Source organism: Ascaphus truei, chromosome 1 (genome assembly GCF_040206685.1).
Source record: "Ascaphus truei isolate aAscTru1 chromosome 1, aAscTru1.hap1, whole genome shotgun sequence".
NCBI lineage: Eukaryota > Metazoa > Chordata > Amphibia > Anura > Ascaphidae > Ascaphus > Ascaphus truei.
This window is the reverse complement of record NC_134483.1, coordinates 339,857,643-339,878,373: the sequence shown is the minus strand read 5'-3', so window position 1 is coordinate 339,878,373 and position 20,731 is coordinate 339,857,643. Positions and strand designations below refer to the sequence as shown.

The following is a 20,731-nucleotide window of genomic DNA, read 5'->3' as shown; positions in this document are numbered from 1 at the left end:
TGTACTTAAAGTGAGTGTCCTTAAAGCGGGGTATGCCTGTATAGTAATATAATTTTTTCCGTCTTTATCTTCTCCCTCAGTCTGTGTACAGTACAGTAGTTCATTGAGAGAGTAAAGGTTTTGTGTACATCATGACTGCAGTTTAGATACTGTACACTAAACTGTACAAACAGTTCACAGACTTTACACGATACCCCCCTCTCCCCCAGTCCATCCTTTTTTTCTGAAAAGACAAGAAAACAAAAAATTAGTGCAGTTATGTGCATACTGTATAATGGCATTGTGTGCTGTATAGTACTGTCAAACTAGTCTATACTGGAACTACTGTATACTGTGACTACTGTTAAATACTTCGTAACCAGATGGCTGGTGCTGCTCTCTCTGGAAAGAAAATAATTGAGCAGTTAGGTGCATACTGTGTTATGGCATTGTGTACTGTATAGCTACTCCATATTGGACTACAGTATGCAGTTACTGCACCGACACACTTTATTCGAGCAAATACCCAGTATGTACCTGGCAGATACCTGGAATGCGCCGCTCCTCAACTCTGACAAGCCCCGTTGCATTTGCCTTCCCAGCCTGGGTTCATGCCTGGCTGACGGGCGGCTGATCTGTTAAATGATAATGATTAGGATTTAATAGGCTGCAATGCTTCGCGTGTCTACCAGATGGCATAAATTCATGAATTGTAATGCAGTATATATATATATACTGTGCAGTATTGCAGCCAGCGGGAATAAAATGCTTCAATCCCTTCCTATAAAATAACCCAATGCACTCGGGCAGAAAACAGTCACAAACCTCAATACACCCGGGTATACCCGAATTCGTGGGACTAGCCGAGCTCGAATAAAGTGTGTCGCCAGTGTAGTACTGTCAAACTAGTCTATACTGGAACTACTGTATACTCTGACTACTAGGAAAGAAAAAATCTGTGCCATACTTACCTGTATCATACTGTACTTACAATACTACAGTACAGTACTATACCATACTACCTTCCTGATGCTTGCCCATTATGCGCGATCACAATGGGCAACACAGTCGCAATATGGTCAATATATTTATTGCATCGTTCCACGGTGAGTACATCGTTTCAAAAACTCAGTATGCCTTGCGCCAACTCATCCTTTTTGGAGGGTTTCACGACTTTTCGGATATAGTCCTTCAGCTCATGCCAGACCATTTCGATAGGATTGAAGTCTGGCGATCTGTCATTGAAGGGGGAAAAAAAAGGACAATTCGTTTAAGAGATACAGGACACAGTAAAAACAGTGGGATAAAATGGGACACGGTTACAGGACTTACTCCGCTTGCTTCTTCACCCAGTTGATACCGCGCTCAAGGATATGCGCTGTTGACGCGGTGTGCTTCGGATCGTTGTCCTGGTAGAAACGGTGACCATCCGGGAACTCACGTGTGATGTATTCCACAATCTCAGGCACAATTTTCTCTTGGAAGAAAGCTTTATTCATGATTCCTATAACAAGAAAAGAAAAGTGCTCAAAAAACTGCACACTAGTACAGTACAGTGCGTAAGGCAAAAGCGTGTGACATACATTTTACTGTACCTTCAAAGATGACGATGCATCCTGGTCCACGCCTAGAGATGGCACCCACACATGCATCTTCACTGGGTGTTTTGGACGCGGCTTCATACCTGTAGATATGCAACCTTTTTTGTGGAATGCAAAGGTGGCAAATGTCTCCAGTGAAACAGTAGACTCGTCAGTGAAGATGCAATCCTGGAAAGTTTCTCCACTGTCGATCCATGCCTGGGCCTGGACCACTGTCTTGATTTTGTTAACGTCCCTTATCATAGGGTACGCTCTATAATGACAAGGAATACATCATTTTAGAGGTACAGTACAGTTTCTTAAACAACACTTTTACCTCCTGTACTGTCCAGTACTAACCTCACACGTCCATATTTCCATCCAATTCTGCGTCTCATCTTCTTTATGCTGGTCTCGGATACAGTGAGATTGTGATTTTGCTGCAGAGTGTATTTGACCCTTAATGCACTCTTCTCATCATTCTCTTCACTTATTTTGTCGACCAGAAGAGTTGTCTCCCTACAATGTACAGAAAAACAACAATCCGGTAAGTTACAGTGCAGTAGGCCACAAGCACAGCACATTATTTGCAGTAAAAATAGTATACAATGAGATAGATCTACACACTATATAGTTCTATTAATATGCAGCAATATACACAATAGATATACTGTAGTTTTATAAATATACCGAAATAACTATAAAATTAGATAGATCTACACAATATATAGTTCTATTAATATACAGCAATATATACAATATAAATACTGTAGTTATATAAATATACCGAAATAACTATAAAATTAGATAGATCTACACAATTTATAGTTCTATTAATATGCAGCAATATACAAAATAGATATACTGTAGTTATATAAATATACCGAAATAACTATAAAATTAGATAGATCTACACAATATATAGTTCTATTAATATGCAGCAATATAAACAATATGTATACTGTAGTTATATAAATATACCGAAATAACTATAAAATTAGATAGATCTACACAATATATAGTTCTATTAATATGCAGCAATATAAACAATAATAGATATACTGTATGATATACTTACGCGTTAGTTACCGTTGGTGTCCTTGTGCATTGTCTGGATTTTCCATGTGCATGATAGCACACGGTGGTTGATGGCACAACGAGGCCAGAAGCAGCTAACCAGTGTTGGATATCTGCAATTCGTTGTCCGCTCGTGTACATCTCTTTAAAGCTGCAGTTCAGTCTTTTTTTTTTTTTTTTTTACTTCAATAGATTCATGTGTGCAATCTCTAATTACCTTAAGAAATGTATTGCTGCCAGTCAATTCGTTCTCCATGTATTGATAGGCGAAATTTGGTGACATAATTAGAGCTGGCATATGTTTTTTTTTGCTTCTGCCAGTCAGTGGAAGCTCATGAATATTCATGATCACTCCTGCACTGACATGTGCTAGAGGGAGGGCAGGGCTGACAAAGGGGTGTGCCAGAGCTTGTGACAGGACATGAAGGGGCAGTGCCTTAGCAAATGGCTGTTAAAATAGAATACAAGAAATTTGGTCTTTCAAAGTTGTTTTTTTAAAAACAGAAAATGCTAAAAGTATTTTTTCTTACTATAGAACTGATTTATTAAAAAAAACACACAAGCAGGATATTGACTGAACTGCAGCTTTAATTCTCATGCTGAGATCCTTTTAAATCTTTTTAACAGGCATTGCTGCGAGTAGAAAGAAATACAAACACAAGTCGATGTGTATTCAATGTGCAGTAAATCCACAAAATGGATGGTGTATTTATACGTTAATGACTCACATTGGAGTACGCCCACTTTCAACACCTGTACCTCATCGCAATGCATAAAAGGTTACACACTTTGCATAGCCCACCACTCGATGATCTTTATCTGAACTTGCCCTTGTCCAGATACGGCATTGTGCTTCCATGGATCAACCGCGATTCTACGGACGCAGGAACCCACTCGCCTCTGCCGTGCTTGTCATGCAGAAAAAGCGAAAGGCGGCGGCGGCAGCCGTTTCCAAGCCAAGGCCAAAGCGACAGGCTAAGGCTAATAAAGTAAACCTTCTGCTGACCCCAAAGGCTAAGGGTTTTAAAACACATAAGCCTTATTATGTCAAGAAGAAATTCGGTGATGTACACACAACGCAAAACAAATGGAAGCCAACCCATCGAACCCGCAGGCCACTTCCTTGTTTATGCTTCGATGACTCTGCCGCTGCTCTCCTGGAAATCTACAGCCCATCTTCTCCACTACTCGTCCACGACGCTGCCGCCGCTCTCCCGGAAACCCACAGGCCATCTTCGCCACTGCTCTTCGACGACGCTGCCGCTGGTGCCCCTGAAATCCACGGGTCACTTTCTCCATTACGCTTAGACGACTCTGCCGCTTCTCGCCCGGAAATCCACAGGTCACTTTCTCCATCCCTCTTCGACGACGCTGCCGCTTCTCTCCCGGAAATCCACAGGTCACCTCATCCATCCTTCTTCGACGACGCTGCCGCTTCTCTCCATGGAACCCCCATCTCACCCTCCGTAGCACCCATCCACCAAGATGTCCACAGCACCCCATGCACAAGAACCAGCTCGTTAGACCGCATGCTGAATGGGTTAAGTGTGGATATCCCCGGGAACTCTACTATGCTGGTAAAGATAGATCTGCTTCTGGAGACCATGCTAAATATGGATCAACGGATGCAGAAGATGGATCAACGGATGGAGAAGATAGAGACTGACATAGCGGGGATACATAATTTGCTCGGTGTTCATGCCCCTGTATCCCCGACGACGGAGCAGGAGGGTGGCATGGATGTGATGAATGGGACCTTCGACCGCCTTCCAACACCAAGCGCACCCCCTCCACCAGAAGAATTTGTGTACATGTATGCCGTTGAGGAGGAGGATAACATGACAACCCCGTCAAGACAACGCCAGGAGACAACACGGCGACCAAGACAGGAGGAAAGCTTCCTCCCAGACAACCTACCCTCACCCGCCGCCACAAGTACACCCGCTCACAGAAGAACACCCGCTCCCAGAACCCAACCTACATACGCCTGCGTGAGCTGACACCGGCACTCAGGGAGAAGTATAGGGTGATGAGTGCTGGTTTACCCCAGAAGTATGCCATGTTAATTTTTAAGCACCACGTGTCCTACTTGGTGTACTGCGGGTGGGTCTACAAAGGGAACTACGAAGGAAATCGCGAAAAAAGGGCGCTTCCTGAAAATTTAAGAAGGACTATTGTGGAGGAATTGCGGCGCTATTTTTCAATAACAGATCCTTTAATGAAAATCGTTCGAGACTCCATTAATGGCATTTTGCACCATACAAGGCATCAGCCCTGGAAGGACAATCTGGTGGGTATCGCATTTGCGTGACTGTTCAACTGTTGTTTATTTTTTGTAAATGTTTTTGTAAATGTTTTGACTTACTGTAAACAGGACCTGCACAATTCCAGTCCCCGAAGGCCGCAAACAGGCCCCGTTTTCAAGGTTATCCTGAAAACCGGGCCTGTTTGCGGCCCTCGAGGACAGGAGTTGTGCAGGCCTGACTGACTGTTCTGTACACCATCCTACTGTAAATGTTTTGACTTTCTGTACTTTAATAAAGGAGATGTTGCGTGTTTTAAATTTTCTGAATAAAGAATTTTTTTTAATAACACCATACTGTTGTGCTATACATGTTTTGACTTTCTGTACTTTAATAAAGGAGATGTTGCGTGTTTTAACTTGTATTAATAAAGAAATATTTTTACTTACTGTACACTGAACCTGCACAATTCCAGTCCTCGAGGGCCGCAAACAGGCCCGGTTTTCAAGGATATCCTGAAAACCGGGACTGTTTGCGGCCCTCAAGGACTGGAGTTGTGCAGGCCTGACTGACTGTTCTGTACACCATCCTACTGTAAATGTTTTTACTTTCTGTACTTTAATAAAGGAGATGTTGCGTTTTTTAAATTTTCTGAATAAAGAATTTTTTTTAATAACACCATACTGTTGTGCTGACTGTAAACCATACTAACATAATACATGTAGAATAAATGCATACTTTTTATTTTTTCGGGTTTATTATACAGTATATATAAAAAAAAGTATTGTATACGGTCTGAAAACATCAGCATACTGTTTCAGGTATTCTATCCTACTCAATAACAACGGCCACTAAACTGTAGACTCCGGTACGTGTTTTTTTTTACTCAGATACAGCAATGTGCAGGCATTGTAACACAAAGCGATATTTTCCATCGAAATCCCTCCATTTGCCATTTTCCACATGAGATGAGAAAGTTTTCTTTTCTTTTCTGAGGAACAAAAAAAAAGTTTTACTGTAATGGTCAGTTAGTCAGTCCCCTAAAGAAGTTCCCACAGTCAGTCCCACCAATAATTTTCTCGGGGGGCGTCTCCTGCTCACATGCACATGCGCCTACCGTCGATGTGATGACACGCATACAGTATGCGTTTCAAGAAGGTTCCAATGCGCATGCGCCTAGCTTTTCACCAATTGTGCAGTACAGGCATACCCCGCATTAACGTACGCAATGGGACCGGAGCATGTATGTAAAGCGAAAATGTACTTAAAGTGAAGCACTACCTTTTTCCCACTTATCGATGCATGTACTGTACTACAATCCTCATATACATGCATAACTGATGTAAATAAGGCATTTGTAGCAGGCTCTATAGTCTCCCCGCTTGCGCACACCTTCGGTACAGGTAGGGAGCCGGTATTGCTGTTCAGGACGTGCTGACTGGCGCATGCGTGAACTGCCGGTTGCCTATTGGGAGAGATGTACTTAATCACGAGTGTACTTAAAGTGAGTGTACTTAAACCGGGGTATGCCTGTATCTACTGTAGAAGCCGCTCAGCCAATGATATTGCTTACAGGAGAATCGCTTGACTTTTGAATCGCACTGATATTGATATTTTCAAAATAAAAAAAACAGAATAAAATACGGCAACATTACTCACCATAGACTTCCCAATCAGCTGGCGCCGAGCCACTGCCAGTCCCGTATTCTTGATCATACACGTCGTTGACAAGTGACAGCGGGACCACTACACCTGTAGTCAGCTGATGAGGCTGGAAATCGCTTAGGTACATGCAAGCTTGCTCGAAACTGTACCCGAAATCCGGCTCAGGCTGCAGGTATCTGGGAGGGGACAGACAGCAAGGGTTGCAGGTCACCAGGTTTTCACTGATGGTTGGACCGTTATTGGAAGCTGTCGCATTGCTTGCCAGCGACTGATGTTTCTTAGTTGGTTTTAACACGACCTTTCGCCTTTTGCCGTCTCCATGATCATAGATACGGGAAAAACCCGGTAATACACACCAATACCTTCCAATAAAATCGGGATCAATACGAAAAAAACATGGATCGCTACATAACTTTTTCCTTATTGCACGCTTCCACACATGAGCATCTGGCGAAAATTTGTAAAAGTCATAGTTTTCGATAAAATACTGATAAATTTGAACAACTGTTGCCATCTTATCATCTGTTGCATTAATCCCGGCCCATATTAAATAAGTGTATATTTTGTCGGGTTTTTGGAACACGGACTGCAGTTGTGCACTCATGGCGGAATTCTCAGGACAATAACCAGACCAGAAACTGTGCTTGTCTTTTTTTAATATGAAAAGCCTAAATTGATACATTATTGTAACTTCTTCCTTCAGTCCCAAGGCCAATTTACAATGGACCACTGTGGTATTTTTTTTAAACACCTGCAAGTCGACACATTACTGAAGTGCATGCACATTATTATTCATGAATATCTGCCATCTGACGGATACGCAAAGAATTGCAACCAATTAAATCCGAACCATTATCAATAAACACATCAACCGCGCATCAACCGCGGGTGTGAATGCAACATGAATGCGGTATAAATGCGGTCAGAATGCGGCATGAACTTGGGGAAGTGCGGTGAAGTGCGTGGCATTCGGAAAAAAATCCCGGAAAAATTTGGAGATGTTGGAGAATAAACGGGGCCGCGGCTGTATTCGCTAAGTTAGAGAAGTGTCAGTTCCATCAAACCACAACGGCCTTTTTAGGTTATATCATCTCTGATACTGGCCTTGCCATGGATCCAGCCAAGGTGAAAGCGGTCCTGGATTGGCCTCTCCCCATTACTCTGATAGATGTACAACGCTTCCTACTACCGAAAATTCATACAGAACTTCTCCTGCGTAGTAGTGCCCATTACGGCCTTAACACAGAAAGGTGCTGATCCCGCCTTATGGTCTCCTACTGCTAATCAAGCATTCGAGAGACTGAAAACAGCCTTTGCATCTGCTCCTGTCCTCGTGCACTAGGACCCTGGTTTACCCTTCACCCTTGAAGTGAACGCATCTGACGTCGGGATCAGAGCAGTATTGTCCCAGAGGAAGAAACCTCAGGCCAAACTTCACCCGTGCGCTTTCTTCTACAAGAAAGTTTCTTCTGCCGAACAAAACTATGATGTAGGCAATCGGAAACTCCTGGTCATCAAAATGGCTTTAGATGAATGGAGGTGTCTGCTCGAGGGCACTGAGAATCCAGTCACCATACTTACGGATCACAAAAATCTCCTATACATTGAAGGCACTCGTCGGTTGTGGGTCACGATAAGCACGATGGTCACTTTTTTTTCTCGCTTTAATTTTATTATTTCGTATCTACCAGGCTCAAAGAATGTGAAGGCAGATACCCTCTCCCGTCAATTCCTGGTGGAAGACAAGGCTGAAGACCAAGTGGAGACTATACTTCCACAATCATGCATAATCTCCTCTTATACCTTTGATTCTTTGGAGAACATCGTTCAATGTCAGTCCGATATTCCTGATGGTCTCGAAGTCCCAGGAGGACACCTTTTCACCGCACCTGCATATCGTAGGAAGGTACTGGGATGGTGTCATTCCTCCAAGAACTAGGAGAAACATCGACCTGCTTGAATGGACCTTTTGGTGTCCGGGAATGCAGAGTGAGATAAAGGAATTTGTCACCACGTGCTCTACAAGTACTCAAAATAAGACTCCCCCGTAACAAACCTATGGGGTTACTACAGCCTCTTCCGATTACAAATCGTCCATGGACCCACCTATCCATGGATTTCATCGTGGAATTACCGATATCCAAAGGTATGAATACCATCCTGGTAGTTGTGGATCGATTCTCCAAGCAAGCCCATTTTATTCCCTTAATGGATGCCTAGTGCCCCCAAACTATCAGAGGTATTCATCAAATAAATTTTTCGTCTCCAAGGAGTACCCAAGGTTATTGTCTCGGATCAGGGGTCCCAATTAATTGCTACATTTTGGCTGTCCTTTTGCCAACATTTGGGGATCTCTCTCTATTTCTCTTCTGGTTATCATCCCCAGACCAATGCTCAGACAGAACGGACTAACCAATCATTAGAACAATTCATCCGATGTTTTATTTCAGATACCCAGGACAACTGGACAGATCTGGCTTGGGCTGAGTTCTCGCACAACAATTTACAGAGTGAGTCAACAATGGACTCACCGTTTTGTTTTTTTGTTTTTTTCAATGATGGCTTTCATCCTTCATTACTTCCCACTATGGTGACAACAAGATTCTGCAACTACAGAACTCATGGGAAAGGATTCAAGAGAATCTCAAGAAAGCAGTTTCCATGCAGAAAAAACAGGCGGGCCAGCATCGGCGGAGAACTCCAGCATACAATCCAGGGGAGAAGGTATGGCTATCCACCAAAAACATTCATCTGAAGGTACCCACAGCGAAATTGGCACCTAGATTTATTGCTCCATTCACCATCATTTAGAAGATCAATCCATTGGCCTATTGCTTACGCTTGCCAGCTTTCATGAAAATCCCATCTGTCTTCCACACCTCTCTTCTTAAGCCATTTGTACAGGATTCTCGATCTCCTGCCCCGGTCTCGCCCCCTGAACCCCTCCTTGTAGAGGGACAACAAGAGTTTGAAGTACAGTCAGTACTGGATTCCAGGATAACCAGGGGAAGTCTCCAGTATCTGGTCCATTGGAGGGGTTTTGGGCCCGAAGAGAGATCTGGGATCTCAAGGGACCAATTACATGCCCCCAGGCTCATCTGGGCCTTCCATTTGAAGTACCCCTTCAAACCATCCCAGAGATACCTGGAGGTTGCTCCTGAAGGGGGAGAACTGTGAGGATTGGCTTTAAGTCCCGCCCCGTGACAGGTCCCATGATGAAACGTGGGGCATGCCGCAGACCAGGGAAGCTACCCATAGGCGCCGCACTACCAGACAGTGGGATAGCTCCAGGTTCGGGCTTAGGCCTTGCCCCCGTGTCACGTCCTGTGACGACATGGGTGATGCACCACGTCCGCAGGAAACCACATGCAGGCACTGCGCCACGAAGAGCACACGAGAGGCTAATCTTTAAACTTCAATCTAACCCAGGATCACCTGCACCTGTGGCTCACTCCGCTTCCTGTCTACCATTGGGCGCTTGTCTACCGAGTGGGCGGTTGATGCTAATTTGTGGCAGCTGATTGCTGGCTGCTCATTGGCTACCTGCCCTTTATATGCTCAGCCAGCCCTCTGGCAAATTGGCGGACCATTATTCTTCATTGCTGAACGTAGTGCTTACACCAAGCATCCTGCTGCCTTGTCCTTTGTCCTTGTGCATTTTTATCCTGTCTTGTCTCTCAGTGTTTTGACTTCGGCTTGTACCTGAACTCCCGACTTCTCTCTACCTCGACCTCAGCTTGCAACTGGACCTCTACCTTCTCTACCGCGGCTACCCTCTTCAACCAATCAACTTCTCCAACCCGTGACCACGGCGAGTACTACGACTATTCTCATTTCTCCAACCCTGGCCCAGCTATACCACTATCACACTGACTCCAGACGCACTCTCGCAGCTGGAGGTCGGTGTACGCTAACATCCCCACCTCAGCCTCGCGGTCCCGTCTTGTTTGTGGTGAGCACCAGTTATATGAACATAGTCAGGGATCCCAACATAATCTGATACAATTCTTTTGGCATATTCCAGTGTTGAATTCTCATTTTTTGGGTGTGCTGGGAACACCCATATAATTCATATTGATGTTCACTAACCAACATTATGCACAAAGAAAATCCACATCCATTGTAATACCTTTTGTGGATCAACATGAAGATTTCTTTATCTTTCTTTAAGTTATTCTGTTTAAATGCAGGTCCCCTTTGTCACTGGGGCTTTCCTACCTGCCTACCGTCTTCGAAATGATTAGAATTTTCTTGCAAGGGGGCATTCGTTGTCGCCCTTAGTTAACCAAGTTTTAAGAAAGCGAGTGAGGCGGGCATGGACAAAGATATTCACTGGGCACATACAGTACTGAATTGCAATAAAAATAAGTAAATACCTCCAAACTGCAGGATATAATTCTGTGCCTTCTCATGGTACCGAAGACAGTAAGTCTTGCTACATCTGTAGACATTGTGGTAATAAGCTTACCTACCACAAAAGGTAACCCGAGATAACGCAAGTCCTAACTTCTAATTCAATTATTTTTTTATCATGTTCTCTAAGCTGAATTCCTCTTGCCTCTCTCTTAAAAAATAAAAAACAAATATAATTAGAAGTGAGGACTTGCCTGATCTGGGGTTACCTTTGTGTGGTGAGCAAGATTACCATGTATTGACCATAATATTTATATAAATATAAAGTATGCACATTTTCCTGGTTCGTGAACTTGGGCAACAATTTTAACATTTTATTATAAGACAACAATTTTACACACATAGTCATGAGCCGAGAAAAGACTGCATATGAGCGAGTACTTGGCGATTAGATTGGGGTTGTGTCTTGGACTTGAATTTGATTCTGCTTTGTATTAGATAGAGAGTCAGGATTTAAACAATGAAGCTGCAATCTAGGAGTAGGTTACTGTAGGTCAGTCTGGATATTCAAATTCATGAATTAAAGCTCCTCTTGGCAGGGCTTCCCTTTGCCTTATGATATAATGTATTGTAATATGGTAAACTATTACGTATACCGTTGTCACTATATAAATAAAATAACATTACACATACTGTACTGTACACACACTCAAATTCAAATTTTGGTAGATTGTGTGGTAGGGAGAGGGCCTATTTTAACAATATTTTGGAGGTGAAAGTGGTAGCAATTGGTGAAGCATTATATGTGTAGTATAAAGGTGAGGAAGGAGTCAAATATGACACCTACAGTGGTCATCTGTCATGTTTTATCAGAAGGTTAGGGGAGTTATCTAATGCCAGCAAAAGTCAAACATAGGGTTAGAATGATACTGCTATTATAGAGAGTCGTAAAACACATTGCCCTGAATAGGCAGGTACAGTATTCTTCTTAGCTGTTGTGAATGGTGAAATGTCTAAAAATATGAAGGTCAGCATGCTAGCAACATATGTACACAAAGCAGGTTCTTCACCAAGGCTTGAATGTTATCTAAAGAAATGGTTGCAAAACATTTGGGAGCAGCAAACAGTACAGTACTTTCAAAATTTCTTGTGGGATCTACTGTGAATATCTCCAACTCAACTTTAGACTAGACCAACAATTTTGTTTTATTCATTTTACTACAGAAAAACCCTCCATAATTTCTGTTTTTATTGTTTTTCAGATGAACCATGTCTTGGGGACAAGTCTATATTCTGTCAAATGGAGGTACTTGCACGTTATTGTTCCATACCAGGGTACAACAAACTTTGCTGCGAATCCTGTAGCAAGCGCAGCACTCTGCCACCTCCTTTCCTCACTGAAGCTGCTGAAACTGAAGATGAACTTATTTTTGATCACAGTGATTTGTCCAAGGCAGATGCGATACCAACATCTTTAGTACCTGGTGATCTAGAATCTATCTCTGAGAAAAAAAGTATTTTGAGTATTCTCTCTTCCATCGAAGATGATGCTGATATCAGTGTTCTTTCAGCACCAGAAAATAAACTGAAGGCTTCTGATGCAGCTCAAAGAAGGTCACACCTGGCAGCAAGCAAGACTTTTAGGTTTGTGGCTTCTATGCCACATCCACCACCAACACGAAGTAGCAATGTCAATTCCCATAAACCTTCTGCAGCGGTAGCCATATCCCCCATGGCAGCTGTTAATACCAACTCAACAGGTGCTTTTTCTACAGCCAGAACCTCAAGGAAAAATGATAGGTCTTCTGACAGAAGACGTTCTTTGCAGCCATCTGCAATAGAAAGATGAAGTTTAATATTCAAGAACTAGAACAAAAAGTTCTAAGGACACCATGGTGCATTCTGCTTTTACAAAGCAGAACATTCTACAGACCGTCAACGCATTTCATCTGTATATAACAGAACATATAAAGTGCTGGTTCACTTACTTGCTGGGTTCATTGTCCATCCATTCTTTACTTTCTGGTTAGCTTGAATTTGTTGAAGAAAAGCACCAAAGATTCACATACGTGAAAAAGATTTGCTGGGTGACTTGGTCATTGCTTATTTCATAAAAAATGTCCATAACCAATTTTGCACATCAGCAGACTTTTTTTCCCCCCCCATGTATAATACATATTGGTAGTACATTTTTACACCTTTAATGAACATTTATTGAAATTGCCCAGTTTTAAATACAAATAGACTTGCTATATGGCTAATATATAAGATGAAAAAATGCAGCTGTTGTGTACATGTTGTATATTAGAAAAGTCAGTATTATTTTTAATTGATCTGTACTGTCAAATTATTGTTTACCAGTTTTATTCCTGGGTGCTAGTAGGTGCCTGCCAATACAAACTGCCTTATTTACATTCCTCGCGTTGAACCTCAAAGTATAACTTTCATAAAAGAACTCCACGTTAGTTGGCAGTACAGCACATCCACCAACTGTACCTATCGTGCAGGGACACTACATTTTTTTAGGTCCTTTAAGACAGCTGTATCTAGAAAACATAAAGTGTTTTGTGTGTGGTAAGCTGCATAGGTTAGAAGACTTTCATAGGTATTGCTTGGAAGTACCTCCAGCATGAGTAGAGGAACTACTGTACGGTGGTACCTATTTTACTGTGCAAAATATTGGAGGGTCTGCTTAATGGCTCTATATGAATTGCTGTTCTGCACTGCCTTGCTCTTTTTCATCATCTTAATTCTTGGAGGGGCTTCCCCAACATATTAACAGACCCTTCAACAAAGCCAGACAGAATTACATGGCACATCATATCTTTCGAAACCACTTTAGATTAAGTGTGTTTATTTTTTTCACGTTCAGCATTTAGCAATGGTTTCTGTTTATATATTGACATGGAGAAGGCAGATGTATCAGAAGGAAAATACTTTCGTTGGCAAAAAGTAGATAAAAGTAGATATACTACTTTACTAAGTATATGGCTGTATACATGAAAAAACATGTCCCTATGCCAAATATACAGACAACTGTATGTATACATGCAGTAATAGTTTAAATTATAGAAGTACCTTCCATTGACTTTCCCATACTTAAGGGAAATTAAATAGTGTAGCAGTTATAAGTCATCCACCAATTTACTAACATTACTGAATTATCAAAAGACTGAAATGTGATGTATTTTCTTGATGCTGTAAACTGTCTTCCCCAACCATCAAAAGAGCAAGAAACTTATAAGTAGCTTTATGAAAACATTAAATGGACTTTCTTTATTCAGAGTGCTGATCAAAGAAGGGAGAGAGATATTTATTTTAACATGAGTCACTTCACTTTTCACAACCACAATGCATCTGACTGCAATAATGTTCTAGTAATTTATATCAGTAATCACGTTTTTCACAATTAAGCCAGTCTTACTCTCTCATGTAGCTGTAAAGTACTTGTAAATAGAATTGAAAACTGAAGATATTTATTAAAAGTTGATTTTCTTGATAACTTTATGTACTGAATATTCACACGTATTGTATTTGACATTTCTTTCCATGCCAAGATAAAGAGAAAGCAGTAGTTAGATATACTGTATGTTTGTGCATCTTTCATATGCATAGGTTATAAGCTAACAACTACTGTAGAAAACAATATGGGACTAAATATTTCAAAACACAAATTTGACAATGGTTTTTCACTAGCATGATCGATTTGCCTTAGTTTGTTAACATTTGCAGTACAATTTTTCAAAAGAAAGAATTATTTGTAATAACAGAAAACAAAATGTTACACATAAGTAATGTATATCAGTAGGAATTAGATTTAGGAATTTTGTTTTAATTTTGAAAATTGAGGGGGAAAAACCCAGACATCAATATGAAACGTAAATGTAAACTAGATTGTAGGAAACCTATTTTTGGAAGCACGTGGATTATTTCCATCCAAGAGTTTGTTTGTTATTGTTTGTTAGCTAACCCACTGACATATTGACTTGACACCTCTAAAGAATTGCTGCTACTTTACTGCAAGACTTTTGAAGGTCAAAATGAAAATAGTTTTTGTTATAGAGTGTATTGAGACAACCCCTGAGCCTCAAACAGATACGTGTTTGTTTCCTGAGAATCTGCTAAAAGAACAATTATCAATATGATTTTCCTTTCATAATACTGTATATCACATGGTTGTAGATATTCATCATACTGTATGTCCCTCTTCTTTTTTGTTTATTTCTTACAGAGCTCTTTTCTTGACCCTTTAAGTGTACACTACTGATGCTGTTGTATTGGGGAGCACTTAGCAATAAAAAAAGCTTTTAACATATCTAATTTGCTTGCTTGTAGTGTAATTGCTCAGGGGACTTTTTTCTTTGCATCAAATGAGAAAGCTAAATTATGCAAAATTGTTTAGACTCCTATCCTTAATTGCACATGGCCTGTGATAGGGCTGTGTTTGTCGAAAGATCATTTGGTGCTTCTAGCTTATATTTGCAATATGGCCAGAACGTACATTGTATTCACATGAACAAGAATGTATTGTATTATTAAAAATCAAAGGACATTTTTAGACACTGTACATGACATATTCAGCAGTTTATTCATGTATTTATTTACAGTGCAGTCGCAAATATGACCAAATTGATACAATAGGTTCCCACTATGAAGCACCCAAAGAACCACCTCTATTAATAAAATATAACTTTTAATGTAAATTAATTATAAAAATGTAATGGCAGCATTGAGAATAATAATAAAAATAAAAATGAATAAAACAATACTGAAGCTGTGACCTCAAGGGCAAAATAGAACAATAATATAGTGCAGGAAGTTACTAAGGACTGAAAATACACCTTAATAAGTGTTCAGTCAATGCCTTATAAGTGACATAAAATATAGCTGCAGCGGCCATTATTCAAATAAATCACGGAGCCGTTGTCGTGTGCTCTGCTGTATTCCACTCGGTATTAACTCCGCATTCCCGCGTTTCCGCCACCCTTCACGCCGCACCAGACACCCGCGGTGGATCTGTTTAATTTAATGGTTTCAGATTTCTTTGGGTGCAATTCTTCGCCAGGTGGCAGAAATTAAGGAATTGTAATGTTCTGACTGTGCTACTGTGTCAATTTGCAGGTGTTTAAAACCAGATAAAAACCAAGTCTACCACAGTGGTCCATTGTGATTTGACCTTGAAGACGTTATCAAATTTAGGCGCTTCATAATGAAAACTTATAAAACTCAAAGTTGTGTGCTTTTTTCGACATTACTACAGTATCCTTGCACAATTGTTGACTGGACTGGACATAATGTGCACACCGCAGACGTATAAAAAACCTGACTGTAGTTATGCATTTTTAATATGTTCTGCAATTAATGCTACAGCAGATAACATGGCTTCTGTAGCAGAAATATATGATTTTTTTCATTTCGAACAAGCATATACCCAATTGTGATCACATAAGTGATCTGACTGAACATACTCCTTGGAGCAAACAGAGAAAGAAAGATGAGAAAATGTCTGCAAATTGTTGTGTGTCAAAGATGACGTAATGAAACACAGTGTAAGGGGTAGCCAGACAGATGGAGGCTATGTGTGGTGCTCGGAGTGAGAGACAAAGTCTCTGCATTGGTGCTCCAATGTAGTGAGCTAATATATAAAGTAACTATCCCTAATTTATAAAAGTAACTTCCCAATTATTTAAGTATTGTATAACAGAGTAGCTAATGTTGCCGCCAAATTGTATAGTTCAGGGGTCCCCATCGTGGTGCCCGCAAGCACCATGGCACCCACCAAGCCTTTTGCGGGTGCCCACAACTACTGTGCTGCTGACAGCTGCTGATTGCCAGAAGTCAGGCCCAACTTCTGCATCCATGAGCAGGATCGGCACGACACTGGAGGCCTCCCCCCAAGGTAAGTGTATTGTGTGTGCATGTGTGCATGCATTGGTTGGTGCCTGTTACGCCGGTGCTGCCCAAAGACCAGACCCCTCCCTTATACTGAGGTGGGGACGTATATATGCACGCACCCGCAGTAGAAGGAGCGTGTCTGGAGTGTGGTGTTTTGGCGTTGCCAGGCCAGGTGGAAATAGCTGTAGCAATACTTGCCGGTACCGGTACAAGAAGAGGCGTCGTCGTTGCCGTTAGCCAAGGTCTGGGAGAGGAGAGATCCGGAAGGTCAGAGTCCAAGCTGAGATCAAGGGGCGTGAGAAGCAGCGAGGTCAAGTGAGAGCCGGGGTCCAGAGCCAGAGAGTGAAGTCTGCCAAGCCGGGTCATAACCTGAATAAACGAAGAGAAGATAGAGAGAGCCAGCATAGGCATCCGCTGGAAGAGACTATGTCTAGCAATGTGAGAGGCAAGACAGGTATTATATACTGCGGCTGACCTATAGGGAGCGGAGGCAGTCCTGGAGGAACACGAGAAGCTGTCCTGGATTAGATCCTATGGTAGACAGCCAGATGGGGAGGTTTAGGGTTAAGCAGCAGCCTGTGTGAGAGTTGGGGGTGTGGTTTCACTGCTGGTGCAGTGAATAAATTATCCTTGCCGGGCGCGCGATCTGTAATGTCGGAGAGCACACGCCTAGGACCAGAGGGGGCCGCCAGAGCCCTGAGTGTGCGCAGGGCGGTGTTAGTCTGTCGGGAACGACGGGGGTGCCCCCGCACAGCGGGAGCAGATTGGGAGAGATAAGGGAGCCGTCCCACGGCAGCGGGGGCAGTCAGAGGTAAGGAGGGGTCACCCTGTGAGTGCCGCGAGTCCCGCATCCTTACAGTTCCCCCCCTTCAGGGTCGGCCTCAGGACGATCCTCCCATGGCTTTGATGGGAACTTTTTTCAGAAACGTTTGAGAAGCCCAGGTGCGTGAATGTCTTTAAGAGATACCCATGATCTTTCTTTGGGTCCAAAGCCCTTCCAATGGACCATTAATTGAACCTTGCCTCTCGAGAGGCGGGAATTCAGTATGGCTTGGACCTCATACTCTTCGTTGCCCTGTATGATAAATGGGTCTGGTCTCAGAGTGTGGTCCGGAAAGAGAGGACTGGAGATGAACGGCTTGAGAAGAGATGTGTGAAAAACATTAGGAATTCTCATGCTTTGAGGTAATTGAAGACGGAAGGCCACGGGGTTTACCTGGTCCATTATAGAAAATGGCCCCAGAAACCTAGGTGCCAATTTAGGGGAAGGGGTTTTGACGTGGATATTTTTGGTAGACAACCAAACCTTGTCCCCTGGCTTGTAGTTGGGTGCAGGTCGGCATCGATGGTCAGCCTGGATTTTCGAAGTCAGGGAGGCCTTTTGAAGAGCTGATTGAATTCTAGCCCAAGAGTCCTGTAGGAGGGACATGTGTTCATCCACAGCTCGTACTCCAGAGGAGATATTGGAAATATGTAGGCAAGCTGGATGAAATCCGTAATTAATAAAGAAAGGCGTCTCACGAGTGGATTCATTCCTGGCGGAATTAAAGGCATACTCAGCCCAGGGGAGTAATTCCGACCAGTCATCCTTTGAGTCAGAGACAAAGCACCTTAAATACTTCTCAAGAGATTGATTAACCCTCTCGGTCTGCCCATTAGATTGAGGGTGATATCCTGAAGAAAAAGAGGAAGAAATGCCCAGTCTTCTGGTGAAGGTCCTCCAGAATCTGGAAACGAATTGAGAGCCACAATCCGATATTATGGATGTGGGAATGCCATGGATATGGAAAATCTCTTTGGAGAAAATATCGGCTAGGGCGGGTGAGGAGGGTAATCCTTTGAGTGGAAAAAAATGTGCCATCTTGGAAAACCAATCCACCACTACTAGAATGGTGTTCATGCCTTTCGACCTAGGCAATTCGACAATAAAGTCCATGGGACCAGGGGCGCTCCGGCATGGGTAAATGCAAAAGATGACCATGGGGTCTCTGACGAGGAATCTTATTGCGTGCACATACCGGACAGGCCCGAGTAAATTCAAGGATGGACTTGGCCATATTGGGCCACCAGAAGGTGCGACGGATGAGATCCAATGTTTTCTTGAATCCCGGATGTCCTGCCGAACGGGAAGCGTGCCCCCACTCCAGAATCTCAGGAATGAACTTGGACTCTACGTATAAGGTGTCCTTCGGTATTTCGACATCACTAGGAAGGTGTTTTTGAGAGTTGATGATTTTATCAAGATTCCTGAATGCAGCGACCGCGAGGGTCTTTTGCTTGGGAAGTATAGACTCGGTAGTTTTCTCCAGTCTCTCTTCAGAAGAATATTGTCTAGAGAGAGCATCCGCATTGACGTTTTTGGTGCCGAGAATGTAGGACAAAATAAAATTAAACCTGGAGAAAAATAACGACCAGCGGGCTTGGCAGGGGCCTAAGCGGCGGGCATTCTCGATGTATGAAAGATTTTTATGGTCCGTGAGGATAGTGAACAGCTCTTTTGACCCCTCCAGAAGATGCCTCCATTTCTGAAGGGCCAATTTGACAGCCAAAAGTTCTCTATTGCCCACGTCATAGTTCCTCTCAGCTGGGGAAAACTTCTTAGAGAAAAAACCGCAAGGGTGAAGTTTATCCTGGGGAGAAAATCTCTGGGATAGGACTGCGCCGGCCCCGCAGTCCGAGGCGTCTACCTCTAGGGTGAAAGGGAAATTGATGTTCGGGTGTCGGAGCATGGGAGCTGAGACAAATGCTTGTTTCAATGTTTTGAAAGCCATGACTGCCTCAGGAGACCAAGACGAAGGATCATCTCCTTTTTGGGTCAGTGCCATGATCGGAGAGATGATGGTGGAAAAGTTATGAATAAATTTCCGGTAATAAGTGGAAAATCCTAGAAACCACTGAATAGACTTGAGGGAGTCGGGTTGCGGCCAATCCACTATGGCTTTAAATTTCTATAGGTCCAGGGCCAATCCCCTGTTGGAAATAATCTACCCAAGAAAGGAGGTGGTAGACTGGTGAAAAAGGCACTTCTCCATCTTGGCAAACAATCGGTTCTCTCGGAGGCGGGAGAGCACAAACTTAGTATGGATGATATGATCCTGTAGATTCTTGGAAAAGATAAGAATGTCATCCAGATAAACAATTATAAAACGGTTAAGGACATCTCGAAAGATGTCATTGATAAAGTCCTGAAAGACCGCCGGAGCATTGCATAAGCCGAAGGGCAACACAAGATATTCGTAGTGGCCGCTACGGGTGTTGAAGGCGGTCTTCCATTCGTCGCCCTCCCGGATGCGAATGAGATTATACGCCCCACGAAGGTCTAGCTTGGAAAACAGGTTAGCACCTTGAAGTCTGTCGAAAAGTTCAGAGATGAGTGGGAGTGGGTAGCGGTTCTTCACCATAATGCGGTTCAGTCCCCAGTAGTCTATACACAGTCTGAGAGTACCGTCTTTCTTTTTAACGAAAAAGAATCCAGCCCCTGCGGGTGAATTGGAATGCCGTATGAAGCCCCGCTCCAAGTTCTCATGAATATATTCATCCATGGCTTCCGTCTCAGGCAGGGAGGGGGTATGATTTTGACTTGGGTAATGTGTATCCAGGTACCAAGTCTATCGGACAATCGTATGATCTGTGAGGGGGTAGTAGCTCAGATTGAGTTTTGCTGAAGACATCCAGAAAATCTGTGTACGGGGTGGGTAAACCTCCCTTAGGGTTGGATGTATTAGCCAGGAGTTTAGGCTGAAGTAGAGCTGGTGGAGAAGACTCCTCTGACCTTGACCTCCAGACAATGGGATCTTGGGATGTCCAATTGATGTGCGGGTTGTGCTTCTGCAACCAAGGTAAGCCAAGGGTGACCGGTGTTCCAGAAGCATGGATTACATCAAAGGCCAGGGTCTCCTTGTGGGAATCAGAAGAAAGGGTGAGGGGGCAAGTCTCCAA

General features: G+C 42.8%; 1 protein-coding gene across 1 annotated transcript in view; it reads left to right on the top strand.

Annotated features, from left to right (window-relative positions):
• Nucleotides 1-15,212, top strand: part of ADAMTS3 (ADAM metallopeptidase with thrombospondin type 1 motif 3) — a 233,316-nt gene extending 218,104 nt beyond the window's left edge. The window contains exon 22 of the mRNA XM_075608092.1: nt 12,160-15,212. Coding sequence (XP_075464207.1) covers nt 12,160-12,746 — 587 coding nt within the window. The 3' untranslated portion in view covers nt 12,747-15,212. The remainder of the gene's footprint in view (nt 1-12,159) is intronic.
• The last annotated feature ends 5,519 nt before the right edge of the window (nt 15,213-20,731 follow it).